Here is a 24,207-nt window from a genome sequence, read left to right as displayed (position 1 = left end):
CTGTTCAAGATGCACTGTATAGTACTTTCACTGCTGATGTCCATTTTTTCTTTGCTATAACACCAGTAAGCAATTCAGCCTAATATCGGATTTCTACATATTAGGTGGCCAGAAACAATACATAATATGAATATTTGTTGCCCACCTGTTTAACCTTATCTAAAGAAAAGTGGCTAAATGTAGCTTTAAAGGCCCTGCACAACTACAAAGGTGTTTTCAATTATCCAGGTCGATTGCTTAGCCTTTAGGATTAGGTAGGCGAGCCATGCTTGGAGTGGCAGCACGTGGTGTTTATTAGGCAAAGTGAGAGCACCTGTGCGGATTGACCACGAAGATAAAATATACTTTATTGTTCCCAGGTTGGGACATTTTTATTGTTGTGAACGTGTGTGTTTAGTAGCTTTCAATTTTACAAATATTTCTCTAGCTAATCGATAAGTGTATGCTAACGTTAAGCAGACCGCAACATAAGGCCTCAACGTTCGTACAGGTAAGAGGTTAGCTTTATTTGCTCTTTTCCCTCTCCTGTCCATGTTCCACCCTCTTGTGAAGTGTGCCATATGGACACACAGTAGGTAGCCTCTGGGACAAGAACATTGTGAGAGGAAACTGAATCATAACTGTTTGAAAAAAGCAACTCATATCAGGGAACGGCTGTCCAAAGCACGCACCCGTTGGGATGCTAAGGAGGAAACACTTTTCATTGTTAATTTAGTGCAGTGAGAGCTGCACTCCTGTAGGTTTCCGTTTAAGTGTTGGAGTCTTTATCTATGTTTTTATTTTCTTCGAAGGAGTATTGTTATAGAGGAATAAAAGGCAAATAAATGGCATTAAACTCTTCCAAAACCGGGAAACTGGTTTGAAAAAGCAGAACAGAAGGTCACTGTGAAGAGGATGAGAGAAACCGACGAGCGTCACTTGAATGGGTAACAACCTTTTAAAGTAATTTGCAATAATTGACGTGTCCTGCACTCACCAAAAACTATCCCAATGTATGCAATGTGTATACATATCTTTTCTAAACATGTAGGGTTGATTTTCAGGAGTCTCATCATATCCCTAGATTTACCTTTTGTCATTTTTAACTGATGTATACTGCTGTTATTCTCCATTTGCTGATACTTCTCTACTGCAGACAAAGTGCATTCAACTTGGAGCACAGATCCCAAACAATATTTTAAGCTACATTTCTATATGGCCTATATGGTAAGCTATAACTACATGATGTTACAAAAGTCTTTCTTTCTTTAGATATAAGACATATTAAGAACAACAGAGATATCAGGAACTCAATCATCGTAATGGGCTGAAGGAATAATTAATAGGAAACTGGCAAATGAAAAACCCCATCAGGCCGGATAATGACGTACGCACTGCACCTTCCTCTCAACTTGATACATCTGTTCAAGAGATGCTTACTACTGCAGGTTCATAGATGGTTTGCCAGGATGGGACATTTCTGCATACATCTACAGCACTCCTGAGCTTTGTGCTGTTGATTTTGGTTGTGTCTGTCCTCCTCCTCCTGTCCCCTGCGAGGAAATAAAAGCTGTCCAAGGTGAGTCAGCACGGAAAGCTGTTTGAGCAATTGGCTGGAGCTCTGAGAGAGACAGGGGAAGATGGATGCATTTGTTTTTGTATGCTGCTGTATGAAAACAAACAACTTGTATTTCTTGGTGCATTAGTTATTGACACTTTGTTGATAGTATCGAGGTACAAAATTGTGTTTTGTCTGATCTTGTTTTGAAGTTCCTTTTTATTCCAGTGCACTAGTCTGAAAGAGGACCACAGATTACTCATATCAGTGGTTTGAGTGTTTTATTATGATGCAGCAGACTGATAAGTCAAATCTCCTGAGGTACGAGCAGCATTAACCTTCTGGTGTTAACTGCAGATAGAAGATGTGACAACATGCGTAGAAGGGGATTTATCAGTGACTGATCAAATCTGATGCTTTTTCCACGCTCCCCCCTGTGATTGTGTTGCTGTGATACAGTAATCCTCATGTAACTGAGAGGCGCTCTCTTTCTCTCACTGAACACTCGTACTCATGGACACAGACATGTATTTATCAATCACCAGGCAGTACCTACTAATGCATGGGGCAGCAATGTTGGATTGGAAAATATTGTTGTCAGGAATTAGTTGTATACTTACACTAACAAATAGTTCATGTCATTTAATGAAAGAAGTGCCAAAAAAGTCAATATTCAATGTCTCTTTTCTTTTTCTTTCAAATAAATGTTTTGTTTGTCCAGTCGATTTGTTTAATTTTTCTAGAGTTCCTGCTTGGAATAGTATTAAAGAACATTTTTTTTTTCTAGAATTATTCTGTGAATGATAAACTTTGCCTTTGTTATAAATAATGTTTTTTCTTATATTTAGTTTGAGATGCTACATTTTTGCTCGATGGATTTATATATTGTTTTGATGGTAGCCTACCGAAATAAAAGGGCAGAAGATTGTGGGGGAAAAAAATCTAAATCCCATTGAAAAATGTCAAATGCATGATAAAACTGATGTTTTTGATGTCAAGTAATAAATACTTTAATTGGCTATTGTAATGAAGTACATTTTAAGGAAAAAAGTATAGCTATAAGTGAAAAAGTACAACAAATATGTGCAGAAGTCCAGTTGTTTTACAAAAGTAAAAGTATGAATCTGAAACACTCATTAAGCAATTAAGATGGACTGTGTGTAAAATGGTTCTGTTTTGGTTTTGGTGTGTGTGGCTTCAGGATGTCATCTCTGGTTGTGTGTGTTTGGCAGGTGATAATGCGGGATCACACGTCCGGTGCGAACGTGGAGGAGCGGCTGAGGCGGTCTCAGATGGAGTTGCAGTGGATCCAGAGACAGCTGGCTATCATCGGTGCCAGAAACAAACACAATCATCACCTACTGGCCAAGTGCAAGGTACTGTGCTACCACACTCTGCAGGCCCGTGTTACTACGACACGGAAAAACTTCAGGAGGGGAAATGTGCCCTCTAATGATGATCTTGTCTATAAGAGTTTATTTTCTTGCCATGATAAAATAGTCCTGTTAATGTAACATAAACCACGGTTATTGGTCCACTTCCGAGGAGAAGATCTTGGAATAAAGTATCACATTAATAGACTGTCTTTAGAAAAAAGGAACATCTGCTCACCCTAATCATAAAGATAATCAAAATGCGTCATTGTGGATACACATGATTTATTTAAACGGTCTTAAGATTGGTTTAAGCAAAGATAGAGAACGGATAGCTGAGTCATGCATTACACATTTTCCCAATTGAGAAAGATATCTACAATTATAAATGCTTTTATACAAATAAACAATTATGGAGTTCTGCATTTGACGTACATTTTTTTACTTCCCACTTCATTGCCACTTAGTGTAGCAAGCTTATCAAAATAATAAAAAATGTTATGAAAGCTAAGCCTGATTTGAATATCTTATAACTGGAATGAGTTTTTTTTTTTTTTAAATCATGCAATTATAATGCATCAAAATGATGTTTTCAAACATGATCATCATTGTTATTACTGAATGTTACTTAATCTTAAATCCATCTCCTCCCGTCTTTACATTTGTATAGTAGACAGTTTTTTTTTTTTTGACCACAAATCCGTTTTCAGTCATCTTTCACCTCATCCGACCCTAACAAATGCACACCTGTCCCCTGTTGTGTGTTTTAAATCGTTCTGTATTATGTTTTGGTCGTCTTGTTGGCAACTGGCATGGCATTTTAGGATTCAGGTCTGCAGCCCAAAAGCAACGACTGTCACATGCTTTCTATACTTTACTGCAACCATTCTAATTAGAGATGTACACACAACAGTACAATAGCAATACAACTCCGAATTATTATTTTTTCTTTGAAACTGTATTTTTGTAATGTTGCTGGAAAATGTGATTGTGTAAAACGTGCCATAAAAAAGTGTTTATCAAAAAACAATCCCAGGATTTTTTCCCCCCTTTGCATTTATTTCATATGGCCAAAAGAGAACAGCATACTTCTCAAATTGACGCGACATCAGTATATTCACCAAGTCAATAAAGAACCCTAGCTGTGTTAGAGGTGGCAGCCTGTTTTATTAGTAAAATAACACATTCATCAGTTATTTGCATATTTTAAGGGATCATTTCTGCCTCATCCAGTTTCCATCCATGCACAAACCCTGGTTTCACATGGCTCCATGTCATGCTCGAAAACCAATTCACTACGAGAGTAATGAGTCTACAGTAAGCATGGGAACAGCAAGTGTTGCTAGGCAACAGAGTGGGACAAGAGCGTACGTTGTGCTTTCTCTCCTCACTCACGCACACTTGGTGTCTCTTTCTTTCTGTCCTGTTCACTGTCCTGTGCCCCCGTCCACAGTGTTACACGCATATCCACTGAGTACATTGAGTGCTTGATGCTGATGCTACCCCACTCAAACACCACACTGATTCAATTTGAGTCCTCTGACCAGGGATGTAGGAGAGGTGAAGAGAGAAAAGAGATGGGTGTATCTGAAGGTCTCTCCAGGAGCATGATAGTAAACATTTGACTGATGCTAGAGGAAAGTTATCGGTATCAATAACAAGGAATGCCTTAAACATAGTGAAAATATGAGACCGTATAATACGATATGTGTATAAATGTAGGATGGAGCGAGGTATGCATTGTTGCTTCTATCAGTAAAAACAGAACACTATTATCTTCTGTAAGATGCAGAGGAGATAAGTGGATGCTGAACTATGATCTGCTTAAGTAGTAAATGTTATCAGAGAAAAGAAACTCTGATGTAATGACATCACTGCTCAACAGATTTCCACAATCCATTCAAAGGAAAGCTTCCCTGCATGTATTTTATTTTTTGCACGTGACGTTTTGGGTCAGTTGGACAGGGCGTGCACATGTCTGAGCATAAGCGAGAAGCAGCGAAAAAGAAATGAGCGGAATGTTAAAGCCCGACTGAAGCAAGGAGCAGACGGCGCAAGAGGAAGCGTTAACACATTCAGGGTGGGACTCGGGGACTGTTTTCTCTGAGGGTGCCGAGCTACTGTAGCTCTTCTTGCCATCACTGTAAGGGAGAGACTTCCAGCCTGCTACAGTGCCATACAGGCCGCAGAGCTGTTAAAGCTGCAGATCAGAAACGCTCATTGCAACTCCAGGCACTCCTGCACCGGCATACACGTGCATACGCATGGATGCAGCACCTCCGCCTTCACTGCCAGTTTGGGATGTGACCGGAGGGGAAGAGATTCATTTTTGGACAAAAAGGGTATTGCCTTTAAGGTAGGGGCATTGTCTCTATTTCTGTCAGCAAAAACATACCTGTTTCGACACACTGCTGTCTACGTCAATATGCATGCTGCTGTGTTTCTTAGAGATGTAATGCATTGTAAAACAGCAGAGATTACATGTATTCTTTATGAGGAGTAGAATGATAGGCAATCATTTTTCTCCTATGTGGTTGACTCTAGATTAGTTACAATCTGTCTAAATCCACTAAAGAGTACCACATTTGTAACGTCACTAATGTTGAACAGGAGTAGTTTGATGGGCTTGAACTGATTTTCTTTTTAAATCTGTTTATTAACAGGTCAATAGCTGTACATACATGGCTGACTGCTGCACTGATGCAAGTAATTCACTTGCACACCAGATGGCGGTATGGCAATCTATTTAAATCACGCCTAGTCAAAAATAAGATTACCTTGGGACTTGGGTCGGTTGGCTGTGCACATGCCATTTAACCACAATGCCATTGGGTCAAAGCCAGCCACCACATGCTGCTATCACCGTCCTTTCGCCTGTGGCCCTCCACCATAAGTCATCCAACAAAGCAGAAATACCATACAAATCTCAGGAAATTATGAAGTGAATCATTGCATAATACACATGTGTTTATTGGTGTCCATGATGAATAAAAATAAATAAAAGAGAAGTTGCTTTTATTTACATCAAAAGTGGAAGAAGCCTAACTGTACACAGCATAAAGTGCTAAAAAGCCCCTATTGCATAAGTATACATGTCACATCTTAATAACCACCCAAATGATCTAACTGCTTAATAAAGTAAGCCCCACCTCCAAATCATCAGTTTTAAATGGATAATCTATTCAGTGTACGCAACATGGTGTTGTCATCAGTGGTATGCAAGTCATTGGGCAATACGTGGGAAAATGTACAACATTGTAGACTTCCTCTGAGCGCTGGAATTATAAATGATGGGATTGGAGAGACTAAACACAGTGACTAGAGGTTATATCAAGAAAGAAAAAAATCACAACGCTTTTGGTAGTCGAGATTGCTTCAGAGCAGGTTTGCAAGTCAGTTAGGCATTTCTGCTGTTTCAACCATCCGTTTCAAAAAAACTAAACAAAAAACACCTTTATGGCTCATTTAATGTTTTCCCTGTAACTCACCCCTTGACATGTACAAGCTTTACTCGATTAGATTAAAACACATTGAAAGGAAATCCAGTGCTTGGCTTGGATAAGAGCAGTTTGTGAAATGGACAAAACCCCCCAAAAATGTAACGAGTAAGTTTGTCCATGAAACCCAAGAAGAAAACGCAGCCTGCTAACACCATAAACCAGGCGAACGGGAAGCCTCTTTACTGTTATGAAATGGAAGAGTATTTGGTATCGTATGGTCAACACCAGTGATATAATAGTTTGAAACTTTCTTATGTGATGCAGTGTGCTTCTTGTTCATCCACACTGGATTGAAAAGACTGGTACTCAGAAAGTGTTTGTATGACAACACACCTTTGGGAGTGGATCAGTATATGTCCCTTTGAATTCCTCCCCTCCCGGCTCACATTTAGCAGAAGATGTTGTCAGTACTTCCTGTGGCCCCAGAGCACATGAGTGCGTCATGATTCCCCACTCTGAAAGAACTCCTGTCGGAGCAGCTTCAGCAGCTCCCTCGTTACAGGGATGATGTCTCCCAAGTGGACGTCACAATTGGACGCTGCCCGAAGTGCTACTGGTCACAGCTTCTGCCTGAGTGACTGATTTGGGGCTCAACTTATCATGTCACCATTAGATATCTCAACCTGGCATTGCTAAGCATGGATGTGTACCATTACCTGCTCCAGAGTCCTACAAGTCATTTTTGTAATTTTCTAATAACCACATGTTGTCAGGTTACCATAGTGATAACCATTCATGCTTTGCCCTAGTGGTTTTCTGGTCTAAATGACTCGAATCACTTCACATGGATGTCCATATGGCCTAATATCTCACTCTAAATAGACTGACTGAATGTGTTAGTCTGCCTGTTTGTTTGGAAAACACACAGTCCTGGTTGGCAGGTCTATCTATCTCTCTGTCTGTTCTTGGAGAGTCCACAACATCACACTGGTGGCTCTATCTGCATGCTTGTGTGCTTGGCAGGTCTGCTGCATTAGCAGGTGTATCTGGCTGTCTTTCTGTCTGCCTGGCAGCTCCATCATACTGGCTTTGGAGCCTTTGGCTGTCTGTTATCAGACATATTGCTTGCAACTTTGTTTTTTTGATTTGTTTGTGGTGTATGAAAGTCTGGCCTGCAGTCAGGGGATCTGGTTGTTATTTATGTGTGTGTAAGTGCTTTTGTGTGCCTGACAAGATACCAAACACTCTGCTAACATGCTAATTGATATATCAGAGTAATATAAACTGATATTAGAACCATCTGTTGTTTGGTCTGTTATGGGGTCCCAACAAAGCTCAAAATGAACAATGCGATGATATTGGTACCCTTTTTTATTCTCCTAATGGGAAATATGTAATTTGAATTTTAGAGGGATAGAGAAATCATCTTTAGTTGGTGGTAATGTATTCCCTTTTTATAGCTTTGGTAATATTGGAGTGGCTAGTCTGGCTAAGTGTGGTTTTTCAGGAGGCAAATGGGAGGACTACACCCCATTTGGGATTTCAGATGGTTGCTCTCCAAAATATTCCCATTTCATACATTTGTATTACTAAAAGCAGAGTTTTTGGAGCAGAACATCGAATCAAATGTTTAGTTAAATTCATAGAAAAGAATACGGACCAAATGAAAGCAGTACATCCTTGGAGGGTGTTTAATTTCAGGAGCCACAGGCAGAGTTTACACAGATTTATCCTAAATCACCTTCCCCCTTGCCTCAGCAAAACAGCTGCTCAGTTCCTCTACTATCTGCAGCCCCTCTGGTGGCCTCAAAGTGATTGGAATATTTTTTTTGAATACAAGATTGACAGCAGAGCAGTTATTTTCCAAAACAAGACAATTGTAAGCTAAACGAAGTTCCATCAAATTGTACAAATATTTGCCCTGCTAGGGAAACCTGACAAACTGTTCACAGACCCCAATAGAAGCTTCCAGACTGCCTATTACAGATATGCAGTTTATTTCCATGGAGGGTTCAAGCGTCAGAGTGAAAATTCACTTTCAAAGGCCATTCTAACCTATCAAGAAAACTTCTAAGGAGAAAAACACTGACTGGCAAATCCTGCTGAGCCTCAAAACCTGTTGCAGTAGCAGCTTCATTTTCAGGCTTGGTAATCCTTTTCCTGTGACTGACCCCACGGGATGGAACTAAAGCCCGTGCACATCACTGTAAGCAAGATTGACAGCCAACCTATGTCCTCTTTCATAACTTGTATTAATCGTGTGCTCCTTTGCTCCTGATGTTACATTGTTGACTGTGTGTTCGTCTTCTGAACCATCTTTGGTGTGGACTAAATTACCTCAACATCTATTGGATGGATTGCCTAGTGATTTTGGTACAGATATATATGGAGCCCTGATAAGTGATACTAAGTATTTTAGATAGCCTGTGGCTTTTTCCACAAGCTAGTTTTTTATTTATCCAGTCAAATATAGCCACGTGTTATTGAGAGGTTGCCCTATAAATTATGTATAATCCTAGTTTTAAAATGTAGGTTCACATTTATGGGTTTGAATGAAATTGTTTGCCATAAAAACTGGTCTTACTTTTGTTTCACTAAGGATGAATGAAAAATGAATTATACATTTAATTATCGGGTTTTTTTTTTTTTAAACCCAGCAGTTATTTGATGTTATGCTTTTTGGCAAATGTATAATGCTTACCTGCAAATCTACCATAGTGAGTATGATAAGTGCTAAGTTTAGCATCAGCATGTATGAATTGTCATTATGCATGGTTGTATGATGTGTTAAGGCACAGCAGAGCTAAGCTTAATGCTTGGAACAGTATTATACCCAAACATTCAAATATCAGTAATTTATCATCTTTTTCTCTTGCAGAGTAGATATGAAGTTTCCTCCCTGCAAGCTACGGGACACTTGGTCCACAATGTGAGCCGTTTTCGACTGCTGGAGGAGAGAAACAGAGCTCTCAGGCTTGAGGTTGCCACGCTACGCCAAGAGAAACAGCAGTATAGGAAACTGGTAAACTTTCCACTCCCACCACCACACTTTTGTCTTTTTCTCTCTGAAGAACACAATCTAGTCTCTCACCCTCTTTTACTATAACCATTTTAAATTACATGTATTTTTGCCTGCACATGGGTATATACTGTACATATAAATCTCCTTTTGAATTGAAAACATCGAGACGTGATTATCGTGACAGTATGTATGTAAGGAGTTCAGTGATTCACTTTATTCAAGTCCCTGTTGCAGCTTTTATTCTTCAAGGACGCAGAGGTAGCGGTGTGACTCACATGGCCCTGTGTACATATACTCCCTCTGATTGGTCTTTGTTCTGCAGACATGTGGGCATGTGTAATGTGGTGTAAGATGCTTAGGTGTGTTTAGTGCATGGGAGTGTTGTGTGCGTGTGTGGGGCCATGTGTGTTTTCCTTGCACTATGTATGTTCATGCATGCATTTGTGTGGTTAGTCCTTTGGAGGCCTCCCCCAGGTGGTCTCTGATGGCAAGGTGTGCGAGTCGTTGTCTTGGCAACACGCCCATTTGCAGGAGTGTGGACAGACTGGCAAAGGGGAACTGACATAACATAATGGCTGCTTCTGTTATAATCCTCCATGGCTTGACATTAGTTTTAGTAAAGAGAACCTGCATGCTATAGCAGTCGGCATTTTCAAACGGTTTAAAGACAGTTCTTTTTAGTTCAGTGTAGCTCTCAGGCTTAAACAGTCTGTCATTTGGTCTGTGAATGGGTGCAGTCGCCTTATGCTCATTCATTTGGTATAGAAGCATACCCGAGTTCATATCTGAGAAACCAGTGTGGACCGAAACAACAACAATTATTTGATAAAGTTATTTATCATTATTTTGCCTCCATAAGTCAATATATGATAACTACGCAAAAATGAATAAGCCATATAGAAACAACATTAAAACCTTTCCCAGTAACCACTGGGCACTCTCCTTTCACTACATGACATGAAATCGCTTAAAACACAGTACAATGTTTTACATTTTAGAATTTTCTCTCTTTTTATCTGATAACGTTAACACCTTTCTGTTTATGGAGGAATTTATGACAACCTGCACAGTGGGTTATTTTGTCCATCTTCACAGCCAAGATCCTTGGCACAAACCTCGTCTGTCACCAAAGCTAACATGCTGTAGTCAGCAACATAACTCAATAATGTTATGTAATTATGTATGTGTGTGTGTGCGTGTTTGTGTGTTTTTCGTATACGAGGATATACTGTTGGAGATGGTCCAGCTGGATGCCTTGCAGTCTTTCTGCTGTCACTGCTGACAGCCACACTATCACAGACTGCATTATGGTCATTCATGCAAAGACAGACTCAGCTATGGCTCAGTTAGACTCAGAGAAGCTCAGTCATGAGAGTGGGCTTGCTCATGCAGATATACTCCATCCATACACCTATTGAAAGAAACAAAGCACATGTCCCTGAATCGCATCTATACATTTTGACTGAACTGCTAAATTAGTTTTTTCCGTTCAGTTTAATTAGGTAAAGGAAAATGTTGTAAAAATAAATCTGTAATTATAAACAGCTCTTGATGCTTATCAAATGTACAGTCTGGCTGAATGTAGTGTTCAAAAGAAGCTTTGTAAAACCTGGAATAAAACACTCATTAGAAGGAAGATATAAGATTAAGAGAGATTCTGTTAAAACACACACACCAGATGGCTGATTAGCCAGCTATTTAGTTCTGGTTGTAATGGAAGGCTTCCAGGCGCTGACTGCACAATATATACGTTTTCATTATAAAACACATCACATATCTAGTCACTTATCAGCAGCATGCTATGGCTATCCTCAGTTTTTTTTAAATAACATCTTCAAACATTACTTGTATAAAAGCAGTTATAATCAGGGTTTTTTCACCAGGTTGCCATTAGAGACATAAAATGAAAGCTTATCTTGCTCCGTATGTTGGATGTGTAAATAGACGTCTGTTCACCATGTCACTAACAAGAGGTGCTGAAATGTCAGTGAAGTTTCCACACCCAGATCAATGAAACTGCAGCTCCTTTTTCATGTTGTTCCTCTGTACTTGTGCTTGGTTTTGCTGTAGGCAATAGTAAATGCCTAAAATCTACCACTCAGTGCTCTATAATTTAATCCTTGTTGTATCATTGCGAATGAATTGCATGGGGCTAGATTCTCTTGTCTCTGTGTGTTTTTCCAATTCACTTGTTGTTTTGCTCCCGAAATGGCAAGAACAAATACTGAGAGGGTGGACGGCTTCCTAGAAAAACAAACAAACAAAAAGCCTTAGACCGGTTGCCTGGAAACAATCTGTGACGGACAGTCGGCGAAGGGTACCTTAGGTGAAGAATGACCTTCTGTGTGTTGTGCGGCTGCTGCTAAAAGGCCACAGCTGTCTCCCTGGACACCATCCCCATGGCAACGTTTGTGTACTGCTTGCAGCTGGCCCACTCAGATGATAGTCCTCATGATGATATGGGCTGTCCAACTGCGACAAGAACAACAACTAATCAATAATCCCTAATAGCCGGGTTGTCTCAGCTGACCCTGTAATCTCATTTTTAACTCCCTCTAATCAAGGACGCACCAAAAAAACCGGGGTTAATAGTAGTCTAGTGTAATGTAACACAAATCAGCTGGAATAATTCCTCCACCGCCCACAGGATATTCAGAAAATTCACATTGTTTTGACTCACAGGGCTGTTTTAACAACTGGTATTAGACAGGGTGTGTTTAAACTGTGTTTTCTATTATTTTCTTAATTAAGTTTATCTTAAACAGTGTTATCAGAGTTGTCTCTATACAACTACATTATACATCTACAATTAGCTTTACCCTTTAGAAAATCGGTCAGAAAATATATTTAAGGTTTTTTCTTACTGTATCACTTAGGCTACTGTGCGTAACGTGAACAAAGCGATGAAACCAATGGGTCAAGGTCTGTAGATTTTCCCGTTAAGAGAGAATCTCAAAGGGCTGCTATGACCTGCAGGGTGACAGATCAGTTAGATCCTTTGTTTGTGCTAAAATGTGTCGATTGTGCCTTTTTTGAAAATAATAATAATAATAACAACCATACCCAAGTCACTGTATTCTATTAGATAACAGCCTAATAGTTCATTCAGAAAGCAGTGAAAACGTGCTAGCAGATTAGCATGCTAGTTGTAGTCTTTGCTTTGTTAGCGGGATCCTCAAATTGCAAGTTGTAGTAGCATCCCATCTGTGAGCCTCTTTGTTTTTACATTTATCTCTGCTCTTTTCCGTCTCTCACTTCTCAATTATCTCGCTTTGTACCCCATAACTTCCACGTCTTTCCCTTCTCTCGACTCTGCTAATACATTTGTCCTCTCTGTCGTCTCGATCGTTCCCACCCTCCCTCTTACTTCCTGTCCTAACCTCCTTAGTGTGTCCACCCACTGATCTGGCCTGTGCAGCGTCATGTCTGCAGTCATTTAAGCTGATTAGATGTATATCAGAGAGGCCATGCCAGCATGTTATCACATTTCTGACCTTTTCAGAGAAATTAGTTATACTTTCTTTTTGATAGTGAGTGAATAATATATCGTGATAAAACCAATTTCATGTTAGTTTTCCTATGATCATTATAAACTTAAAACCCAGAGACACAATGTAATGCTGCCACAGTCTGATCACTCCTGGTTTCCTTACTGTTCCAGAAAGGACTACACCATTCACTATTATAACGGAACTACTCATAATGACCGTATAAAGTTATTTACAATATATATATATATATATATATATTATTCTTCAGAGTTATTATGACTCATAATCAGCATAACCACAACTATAATTTTCCTCACAGAGCTGCTTCCTTGGCAACTGCAGCTTACGTCCTTCTTTGACTTGGAGCTGCCTATAGAAATCACAGTTAAACACATTTTACCAATAATGGTTACAGAGATGCGTAGTTACATAAATGTCCAGCATTGGCTTGCTTTCAGAGCATGCACTGACGCGAAAACAAATTTGCCGTCCATCCTGTGAGAGCACTGAATCATATTGGCTTTAAAACTGCAGAGGAAAATAAATTCTGTTGCATCAGAAGGAAAATGTGCTAAAAATATCGCACTGTCAAAATGTAGGGCCCTCCTGGATTAATTGAAAATCCCCTTAACCGGATTAAATAATTTTTTAGGGGCTAACTGTTGTATACCCACACTCGCACATACACACGCATGGACACACATGAACCCCCCCCCACACATAAGCTGATGTCAATACGATATAATTACTCATTGTGACAGGGAAGTGTAGGCAGTGTGATAGCAAGTGTGTTCTGTGTTGTAGTTAAAGGCTAAAAGCTGTGAATCTGTGAGGATTACAGTTGGAAGTTGGAACTGAGCGAAAATGGAATAATGACTTGCATGGGGATCGAATTGAACCTCACAATTATTGCATGTAGAATTTTAAGTTTGGGTTGCGTTGTCATAAAACGTTATATCAAAGCAGTATCTGAGCCGGTGTGGAGTAAATGAACAGAAATTATGCTGGTAATTTCACCCCCTGTAGCTTTCAAAGGTTGCGACGGTTGCTGTTAAATGAAGAAGCAAGCCTGTGGTTACAATAGATTTATTTCAGCCATTCATTGCTCAATTGGTTGGTAGAGGTCCACCAGATCTCAACCTGCTTTCCATTCAATTAGGTTGTAATGTATTACTCCTTCATGATTTGTAACAACATTGCTTAAAGGGGACCTATCATGCAAAATGCACTTTTGTACGTCTTTTATACATGAATATGTGTCCCCGGTGTGTCAGGGAACTCACCAAGTGTCAGAAAACACAACCCTCTCTCTTTTCCTCCATACCCAAATCTCTAAAAACGGGGCTGCAACGGAGCTGATACAGACTGATACAGATTTGAATTTTTCTGACATCAGAAAAGGGGTCCCCCGCCTATATGGGCAACTCTCATATGCAGAGGTGGGGACTCGAGTCACATGACTTGACTTGAGACTTGCTTGACTAACATTGATGTAGAAGTGCATCATTTCTTGATTTATTATAAAATGAATCGGAACTTTTTGATCTGTTATGATGATAAACTGAAGCAATTTCTAAATTAACCCAATTAAGTGAGTTTTAAATCGTCCTACTTAAGGAAATTATGAAGAGGAACAAATTAAATGATTTGGAAATGATATCTATGTGGTGCTGACGCTGTTGGCGGTTCTTGTGTTAACAGAAATTTAAATTAAATATGTGTAATGGCAAATGCCATATATGATTTTCTTACCTGGAATTCTGCCTTTTTGAACAGACTTTTTGATTGAGTCCTAGCTATATTGTCCAACCCGGTATCACGGCAAGACGTGAACATGTGACTATTTACCATGCTGGGAGACGTGAAGATGTCACGCTTTCGTCCCTTCTAACGTGACGGCCACACGGTATTGTTAAAGGGAAATGGAAACACTTTTCAAACTGCTTTCCATGCGACAATATTCCCATTAGGAAATGTATTTATCTAGTCTATTTCCAATGTAAACGATCGAGATACGCACATTTATTTTTTGAAATACGCACCTAATGACCTTGGGCGCTTCCATCGATCCGGGACTTTCCCAGTGACGTCACTGTGGATACGGCTTCCTGGGCCAAAGCTCAATACAGCTGCAAACAACATGGCGTGCAATGCACCAGTGGTTTCCAACAAAAGAAAACGGTTGTCGTCAGGAGCGTATTGTATTGCCCCAGGCTGCACAAATGGTTTTTATACAAAGAAGGAAGAAGTACATTTCCATAGGCTGCCACTAAAGGATGAGAAGCTGCTCAAAGCATGGGTTATTTCCATGAAACGGTCCGATCCGCCGCTGAATCAGTACGCACGTGTGTGCAGCGAACACTTTACAAATGACGATTATGTCCACAAAATGAGGTTTGATGAGTCGGGATGCCTGGTTCAATACAAAACATCGGATTTGAAGCCAGGATCTGTTCCCACAATATTCGATTTCTCATCGTATGCAGTCGGGAACACCGACCGTCCCAGCACGTCGGCCGCACAAGACAATGACAACAGTCTCAACAAACGTGAAGTTCGAGCCACCAAACGAGCTGCTTCAGCTGCCGAGAGAGAGGTAAATATTGCAGCACTACCAGATTACTAGCTCACACATGTATTTACTGACACAGTGTGACCTTATTAATTTATGTATATATATTATGTAATAATGTACTGGAACTGGTGGTATCCCACTCGGCGAGTTCAGAACCGTCGGTACTTTCGGCGGATTCCGGATCATATGCCACTCTAGTATTAGACCGAATCGGATGCCTGGTAACTGTAGATGCTTCCACATCAATGTCATCTCCCGACGAATAGTCAAATTCATCGTTCAAAACGTCGATCTCATTGCAAAATTCCTCCATCGCTGCCATATCTGCCACGTTGTGTTGACTTCCGGTATGGATACCCGGAGCGAGGACCCACACAGTGACGTCACCATTTAGACTCCCCTAATGGCAGCGGCCTGGTCCCGGAATTCCCCACCCGGCCAGCGGATAATTAATTTTCTTTTGGCGAGTAATATCATATACAATAAATATTACGATCAATATCCATTGTAAAATGAATAAACTACCGGAATATATTATAGCTGTAATGGTGTTTCCTTTCCCCTTTAACCCATGTTAACCAGTGGAGAAATAACCGGAAATACCAAGCAAATGCTACCCCGACGTAATGATTTATTTTGTAATAGCCACACTCGATTACGCCGATTTTCTTGTTGCCCCAGCTGGTCGACACCTCTTTTAGCAGAAACAAAGGCTACATTAATGTATTAAATCGATGTTAATCCATGCGTGTGTGGATGTGCAATTAACGGACGTGACGTCGGTTCATGTTAATTTACTAACTCTTCAACTACAACCGTAGTTATATTTAAAAACATGTTAGAAGGCCTCACGAAATACTTTAATGCCAATTAAAATGTAAATGTGAAGGAATGTGTGTGTGTGTGTATAACAAAATACATCGGTCATAAACGAAACCGGAAACAGACGTAGGCAAGATCCTCAGCTCGATGATTGGATGGTTTATGCGTGCTGGGATTTGGTGTTTATGTGATGTGAAATCTGAAAACGTTTTTTAAAAATAAAATAATACTTTATTCCGAGTGTGCTTGCTTTTCTCTTTGAAAGTCATCACATAACGGCATTGTAATACACGGTTCGGCTGCATTAAATATTACATATCTGCCGTAATTCTCTATTTATAGAGCCCTGCTGAGAAGACTTCTCGACAAACAGGAGAACTGTTGCCAAAACTGAAGATGTGACGTGGATCATGAATATATAAGCAATTAAACAACATCTTCCATTTCTTTTCACACAATACGTCTCCTTGCAGTATTAACACTAATTCGGCTGACTTTTATATTTGAACCAATTGGTAGATAGGCTGTATTTACACCATAACGGTGCAGAGCTGATAGAAAGGGACACCTGGTGGTTAAAGCACGTTATTGAATTGTATTATTTTATTATTAGATATTAATAGGATCCCTATAAAGTATATTCATTACTCGTTATTCTCTACTAATAGTTAATTAAAGACTGTATATAATGACTAGTTTGCACATCCCTTTCAAGATTTCCTTGAAAGCGAAGAAGACTTCTCACAGAATCAGCCCTTGCAAAAACAGGGCTGGAAAATAGCAAATAGAGCGAAATGAGGCATGGCTAAAATGCATGATCTGTTTGGTATTTTGAAAAAAAAACTTCACTGACATGTTTTATATAGGTATGACCCTACAGTATATTATTCAAATATAGCATGATAGGTCCACTTTAACTTATCATTCAGCACCACTATAGGTTAACAATATTATTTTGCAGCACTCTGCAAAAGAACAAGAACAGGTCCTTTTTGTAATCTCCACCCAGCTGCCCAGATATTTTACATCACATTGAGCAACTGGGAGGGGACTCCTGAAATAAATCCCAACATGAAGAACTGCCATCATGAAATGGAACTTGTGAGACAAAGCCACAGCAATGCAAAGATGGAGACAAAAAGGCCCGACTACCGATTACCCCTGTGCATACGGCACCAAAGTATGTGGTTTTCCATCTTAAGACACACAACTTAAACGACCCATCCTCAATAGTCACACTTGCCTCGAATAACAGTCATTTAAATTTGTTTTTAAAAATGATATTCAGACAAGGTAAAAAAACTGTTTTTAAATAGTGGGACTTCCAATAAAAAGTTACACGACGGAACACAAATAATGTTAACCCATTTAATTTTGACTACTGCAGTGCAACAAATATACATTTGAATGCCCCTACATGGAATAGAAAATAACATATGCTTTATTTATATATATATATATATATATATATATACATACTTGACATATACTCAATGTATGAGGACATGTACCTTGTTATATTGAATTTAAAATAAATGAAGGGACTGAGGACAACTTTAAAGCATCAAATTACAGTAAAATACACTTTCATCATTTTTACTTTTCAACATTTTACCTTTCTATGATCTGTCATCAAACCATTTGAACAGTGGCTTGCCTAAAGCTAAACTAAACTAAAGCTTTAATTTATTTATGAATACCATCAACATCATTGTTTAATGTGTGTATGTTAGTAAATCAATAAAGACCCTGTTCAATTAGTGTCATGGGCTAAGACGGGCTCCAGAGAAGAGGAGGGAGGGTCTGTCCGGCAGCAGCCAGCATCATGCAGGCTGTCATTTCAGTCAATTTGGCAGACAAGCAGGAAGTATCCAGACTGTGGCTGTACAGGGAAGCTTTCCAAAAAAATCATCCCTATTCGTATCCCAGACTCCAAGATGTCTGTTTCCGGTTGCCAGCGATACCTCTCCTCCCAACAGTAGCTCGTGATGTAGCTGATGGTTGTTGCAGTGGAGCTGGCTGATTAATTCAACAGAGGATTTCTGCAGATCGCTGCACACGCGTACAGCTCGCAAGAGAAAGAGAGAGAGAGAGAGAGGAGGGGGAAATTGAGCAAAGGATAGCGTAAGAGAAAAGGAGAAAATGATGGAGGAAGGGTGTTAAGGAGGAGGGTCTTCGGGGGTGGGGAGGATAGGATAGAGAGAGTATGTGGAGAGGGGGCGGAGGAAAGAGGAAGAGAGAGAGAGAGAGAGAGAGGGAGAGACACGCAGGCCCCGGAGCTGCTACTGATGCTGCTGATGCTGCTGCAGCCGTTTGACAATTCCCCACCCAGAGAGAGCAGGGAAGAAGGGAGGAGATCAGAGCAAGAAGGAGTAAGCGACACCTCAGTCAAGATGCTCCTGTGCTAGCCAACACGCACGGTAATTACCAATCCTTTATCACCACTGTGCTTCCTCTTTACAGCTGCTGTATTTCTCCGCATCATTGACTCGGTTGAGTTTGTGTTTGATTTAGCTCTGTTGAGTCCTATATATAGTGCACAGGGATAGCATAGCCAAGCAGCTGGGGAAAAGCTGTCTGTGCAGTTGCTGCAGGAGGAGACAGAAATCCACACAGAGGTGGGAAGCAGAGAAGGATTTGTACATTTTGTGTCTTCCAGGACATAATGAGGATAAGGCGACCTCCGGATCTCTGTTTCTTGACTGTAGCAGGGCCACCTGTTTGGAGATGTGTGGGTGTGTGCCGTGTGTGTCGAAGGGTGGGGGTGGGGGTGGGGTTACGGCAAATGGTTCTAATGAGGCGTTTGTAGCTTGGAAAGGTTAGTATGTGCATGTGAAAATGTGTGTGCACATGGATTATTGAGTAAGGTGTAAGAATGCACTGCCTTTTGACTGCTGTCAAAAGATGAATGTAATCTTAATGCAGTACGCGGGCACATGCTAGCGGTATATGTTAAACAGTGTATGTAGACACATGTTCACATGGGCGCTTAGACACACTGGGAGAGAGACAAATGTGTGGTGCTTTGTCAAACAAATTGATTTGGTGTGTGTGCTTTGACGTGGTCGGCCCCTGTAACCTGAGCTTTTCCTGGTTCCTGCCTGCTCAGGGGTTGCCAGGTGTTGGTGATGAATATTAACCCACTCATGGCTGATTGACACTCTAGACATTTAACATCATGAGGCAGTTGCCATATATTTTTGTGTTTATGTGCATGGCAAGCTGGTCTATTCTATAAACTTATTTGCTGTATATTACGTTGCTAAAAGTCATGCAGTACATTACAACCACACTTTAATTCTGCAACACAAACTACATCCTGTATCCCGTTATGACAGAGGACAGAAATGGCAGTGATTTGAAGCCATGACAATATGGTGTGAACTGTAAGCAATCAACAACCATTGTACTGAGGTAAGAAGTGTCTAATATGTTTGGATTCTTCCATCATGTTGCTGCCCATTAAGTACCTGTTGTCTTTTTGTTGTCTCCTCGCTTAAAACAAAAATGTTGCTTCTGTAGAACATAAAACTTCCTATGTGTTTTGTTGGAACAAGGTGTGTGAAGCAGGTGCCTGGAGCTTTACAAGCTTTACTACTGATATCAATAACCATTTATATTGGTGAAAAGTTTGAAAAGACATAGATGGCAAGTAAAACACTGGGCAAAGTTTGGTGGCAGTTCAGTATAAAACACTTCACTGAAGTTTCTTATAATGTCATCCTTTCATGATGGTAAAGTCCTAAGTTTCAAGCAAGTTTTGAGAATTAGTAGAATGTAAGTTGGTTTTATCAGGTCAAAGTAGTTGAAACGGGAGAAATGGTCAGAGAAATGAGAAACTACTTCTTCTGTTGCATTGGGTCGTGTTAAAACAAGTGTGTGTGTGTGTGTGTGTGTGAAGGTTGGAATATACAGAGTGTATATGCTCATGTTTGAGTGAATGGATGGATGTCTGGATGGGTGAGACCAAAGGGGAAATATGGAGGAGAGAGACATAATTGGTGCTTATTATCTTATGCATCATCTTGCTTTGTCAGTGCGGTGTTACTTTCCATCTGTGATCTAATTTCTCTCCTTTTCCTGGTTTTACCAAAGGTACACATGTATTAGGATTTATAAGGAGCATTTTACACACTCCCCTAATCGTGCTCCTCTTGCTCAATCCTCCCATTTCTTCTTCTTCCACTTTTTCCTCTCCATGCGGCAGACTGGTTGCAGTGCCAGCTGTTGTTCAGTTGGATGCCAGAGGGTGAGAAGGAGAGAGGGGAGGAAAAAAAGATGGAAATGAAACTTGTGTTTTCAGTCTCATGGCTGATTTCCTTGCAGCTCTCCTGAGATTATCAGTGACAAAAGAGCAGTCAAAAGACTCCCTCCTTGACTAATCAAAAATGTTTCTTGAGACATGCAGGCACTGCAATAATCCCCGTACAGAAGCAGCCTTTCTGGGTGTGGCAGCACATAATAAACACATATGTACACATGTGCTAACTTATGGAGAAAAGACGGTTACAGATCAGCATACCTACCATGTGCGTTACACACAGACAATGGCACGTTTACTCTTTACTCTCTATTACATGCCTCCACACACACAACTCCACATTCACTGTATTATTAACAGAGTGTATCCATGCATGCACTGTACTCTACTACACATCCACCTCGTATGGAGTGGATTCCAAAATGTGACTTGATTTGTACAGTCTTATTGGTGTACTGACTGTTCATTCATCCTGCAGGTTTAAATAACACATTGCAGGACCTGTATTCTGGCTTGCATTTAGATAATTCAAAGGGCATCAGATATGCTGCATGCGATACTTCATTGCTACTTTTTTTTTTTTTATCATCCTGACACTCCATACCTGAAAGAGAACAGTTTCTATAGCAACCCCGTCATCCCCTCCCCTCACACCCCACCCCTGTTGTGTGCCTGTGTGTGTGTGATTCTGTGTCTGTGTGCGCACGCAACATGTATAGTCCCCAATGGGAGCGCATGCCTGAATATGAGTGAGTGCTGTATTGATTGCTAGCATGCATGCCATAGGTGTTGATGTCATTTAGCCAGCGGGGAAGCAGAGAGGGAAACAATAAAGGAACATTTCCTCCGCACATTTCCTGGGAGCTTTTCAAGATACACAGAAGTTATATTAGAGAAAAGACACAGAACACTGCAGAGGGGAAACGCAAAAAGAGGAGGGTGGGGCACAGAAGGAAGGTGGAACAGAGGAAGTGTCGGTAGTAAATGGATGTCTGATTAAATATTAAAATACAGTTTAATATAACATATTTCAACAGATTGTTCATATTTTAGCACTTTCTTACCGGGTTGATTTGTTGTCATATTGATCTAATGTATAACAGATTCCAAGGCTTAACCACATGTATTTCTTCTTTTGCATCGTCATCACTAAACCATTGAGTATCAATTAAGGACAAGTGTCCTCTGGATGACGTTACCAAAATCTATCGATTAGATTTATGATTCTAAAAGTAGGGTAGACATGTGGAGATTATCCGACTGAACAAAACGTGATCCGTCTCTTAAATGTGTGTCAACCACAGACCTTATTTCCAGCTATTTCCCCAAATCCTATGGGGAGATTGCATTGCTTTTTGTCGAAGGAACCCATGCGCAGCTTACTTCCGGGTTTTAGGACGCGTCACTGTGGCACTCTATATGACCCTGAACCAAGTTGTCCAATGTTAATAGTTTCGGGACGTGTAGGATAATAAAGGGCGGTGGTGGCGAAGTCGATAGGGACTTGGCTTGGCAACTGGAAGGTCACCAGTTCAAGTCCCGGCAAGACCAAGTGCTACCGAGGTGTCCCTGAGCAAGGCACCGTTCCCCACACAGCTCCCCGGGCGCCGTTCAAAATGGCAGCACACTGCTCCTAACACAGGATGGGTCAAATGCAGAGAAACAATTTCCCAACGAGGGATTAATAAAAGTCCATCTTAATCTTAATCTTAAAGCAGACCAATGTGCACTTAAAAAATGCACAATTGTAGTGTTCAGTTTGGTTTTGTACCGCTACATACTTTCCGCATGGCACTGCCAGGCGAGGTGAGCCCTTTAGCAAAGGAGCATGCCTAAAAAAAGGACTTTAATTCTGAAGCACTTATTGTCTCCCACTGTCTCCTGTACCTTTTTTCTTCTTCCTTTTCAACTCCTTTCTGTCAAAATCACGGTGGACTGAACACCAAGGGCAACTAGATGGAGGGAGACAGGAGGGAGACAGGAGGGAGGTCAGGGGAGAGTACACAATGTCACACAGACCAGCCTGTTCGGATACAGATGACATGACAGTACCTGTGCTCCTGTAACTGTCACCTATCGCTCTGCGCCACTGAGTCCTGCTCACTTGAGACCTCAAACTCGGTCACATGCTTCCTGTTACAGGAGCCATTGTAGAATTCAAACCACTAAGTCCTGACCAGATATTCAAGTAGAAAAGTAAAGGACAATCACTTTTGGTTTTAGTCAAACCTTTTTAGCGTCTAGATGATGAGTTTCAGTTTAAATCCCAAAGTTTCATCGTCCAATTTTTGTTGTTGAAACCAAAGTCGCTAAAAGATTATCTCATGGAGCTTTGCATGTTTTGTTCAAAGGCTAGCGATAAAGTCATGGCAGCAGATTCATCGCTTTTGTACATGTTGCACGGCAGCTGCATTGCTGCTCTGCTCACAGGAGGAACCATTTCATAGCTTGTGCAATGTATGTGAAACAAATGGTTGTCAAATACGTAAAGCTAGCCGTGGTTTATTTATGTAAACCTTTTCAAATCAAATGTTATTAATCGCTTTGAGTGGAAAAAGTAAAACGGGAAGCAAAAAAGTAATAACAGCAACTGAAGAGCAATATATCCGTTGTATAGGAGTGACGAATACTCATGATCTAATTAAAGGAACAGTACAGTAGCCATTGGTTTTCTGACCTGAGTCAATTAAGAAATGTGCTCAGGGACTTGAATGTGTAGTACCTGATAGATATGAACTAAAATATTATAATGAATTCTAAAATCTACTTGCAGTCATGACATCAAACGAGACCAATACTTACATAACCCACTGCAAGGGTTTTGTCTTTGTTAGAGGACGGTGTTCAGCAAGAATCTGCTGATTAGAATCAAATACAAGTTTTATGCTGTTACCACTGCATTCACCATTTAGTTTCCCCTTTTGTTTGGATGAGATATTCATACAAAATATGCTATTTAATGTATTTGTATAAATATAGATCTTGAATGTAAACCCTCATAGAAAGCAGTGGTGATGAAACCTCTGCTGAGGCTCTGTCAGTGAATTTCTAGCATACTGTACATTTGAGCAACTGTGCAATGGGGTCAGATGTAAATTATTGAGTAGCTTGTGCAGTGTGTTTTGCTGCAGATTGGGGTCACGTGAATGTGTATTTGTGGGAATTGTGCGAATGTGTATGCACAGAATCATGTGGGGAATGTGTGTGCGTCCCTGACCCGGGTGGCGTTCGTGTGTGTGTCTTTTTATGGATTTGCTTGTGCTTGAGTGTTTATATACAGGCATGCGTGTGTGTGTGTGTGTGCGTGTGCGTGTGTGTGTGTGTGTGTGCACTTGTATTCTGAGCATTAAGTTCCATCCAAGCATTATGTGAGCACGAAGGTCCATCGAAGCACATGTAATCCCGAACCAGCTCTTGGGCTCCTCATTAGCATTGCTCTGATCTTCCTACAAACTTATTTCCCAGCCCTCTGATATTCTCTGTGTGGCCTGAGGGAACAATAGGTCCTGTTCACATCAAATGTGTTATGTCATCAATGTGACTGGAAGCTTTGCTGCCCACGTCATGGGAGCCCTGCTTCACTCTCCCTGCCTGCTCCCTCAGTATGTACATACAGTGCACACACACGCACTCTTCAATTTGCACATTCACATGCCCTAATATTCCCCGTGGGGCATGTGTATTCT

General features: G+C 40.6%; 1 protein-coding gene across 2 annotated transcripts in view; it reads left to right on the top strand.

The window, feature by feature from the left end:
* The first annotated feature begins 368 nt into the window (after positions 1-368).
* The window catches only part of rimbp2a (RIMS binding protein 2a), a 61,342-nt gene continuing 37,503 nt past the window's right edge, over positions 369-24,207 (top strand). For both annotated transcript variants that reach the window (XM_034096216.2, XM_034096215.2), the window contains exons 1-3: positions 369-490; positions 2,770-2,913; positions 9,229-9,372. In XM_034096216.2, the coding sequence (XP_033952107.1) occupies positions 443-490; positions 2,770-2,913; positions 9,229-9,372 (336 nt within the window). In that variant the 5' untranslated portion in view covers positions 369-442. The remainder of the gene's footprint in view (positions 491-2,769; positions 2,914-9,228; positions 9,373-24,207) is intronic.

The sequence above is a fragment of the Pseudochaenichthys georgianus genome, chromosome 12 (genome assembly GCF_902827115.2).
Source record: "Pseudochaenichthys georgianus chromosome 12, fPseGeo1.2, whole genome shotgun sequence".
NCBI lineage: Eukaryota > Metazoa > Chordata > Actinopteri > Perciformes > Channichthyidae > Pseudochaenichthys > Pseudochaenichthys georgianus.
The sequence above is the reverse complement of the archived record's forward strand: the minus strand, read 5'-3'. Positions and strand labels throughout refer to the sequence as shown.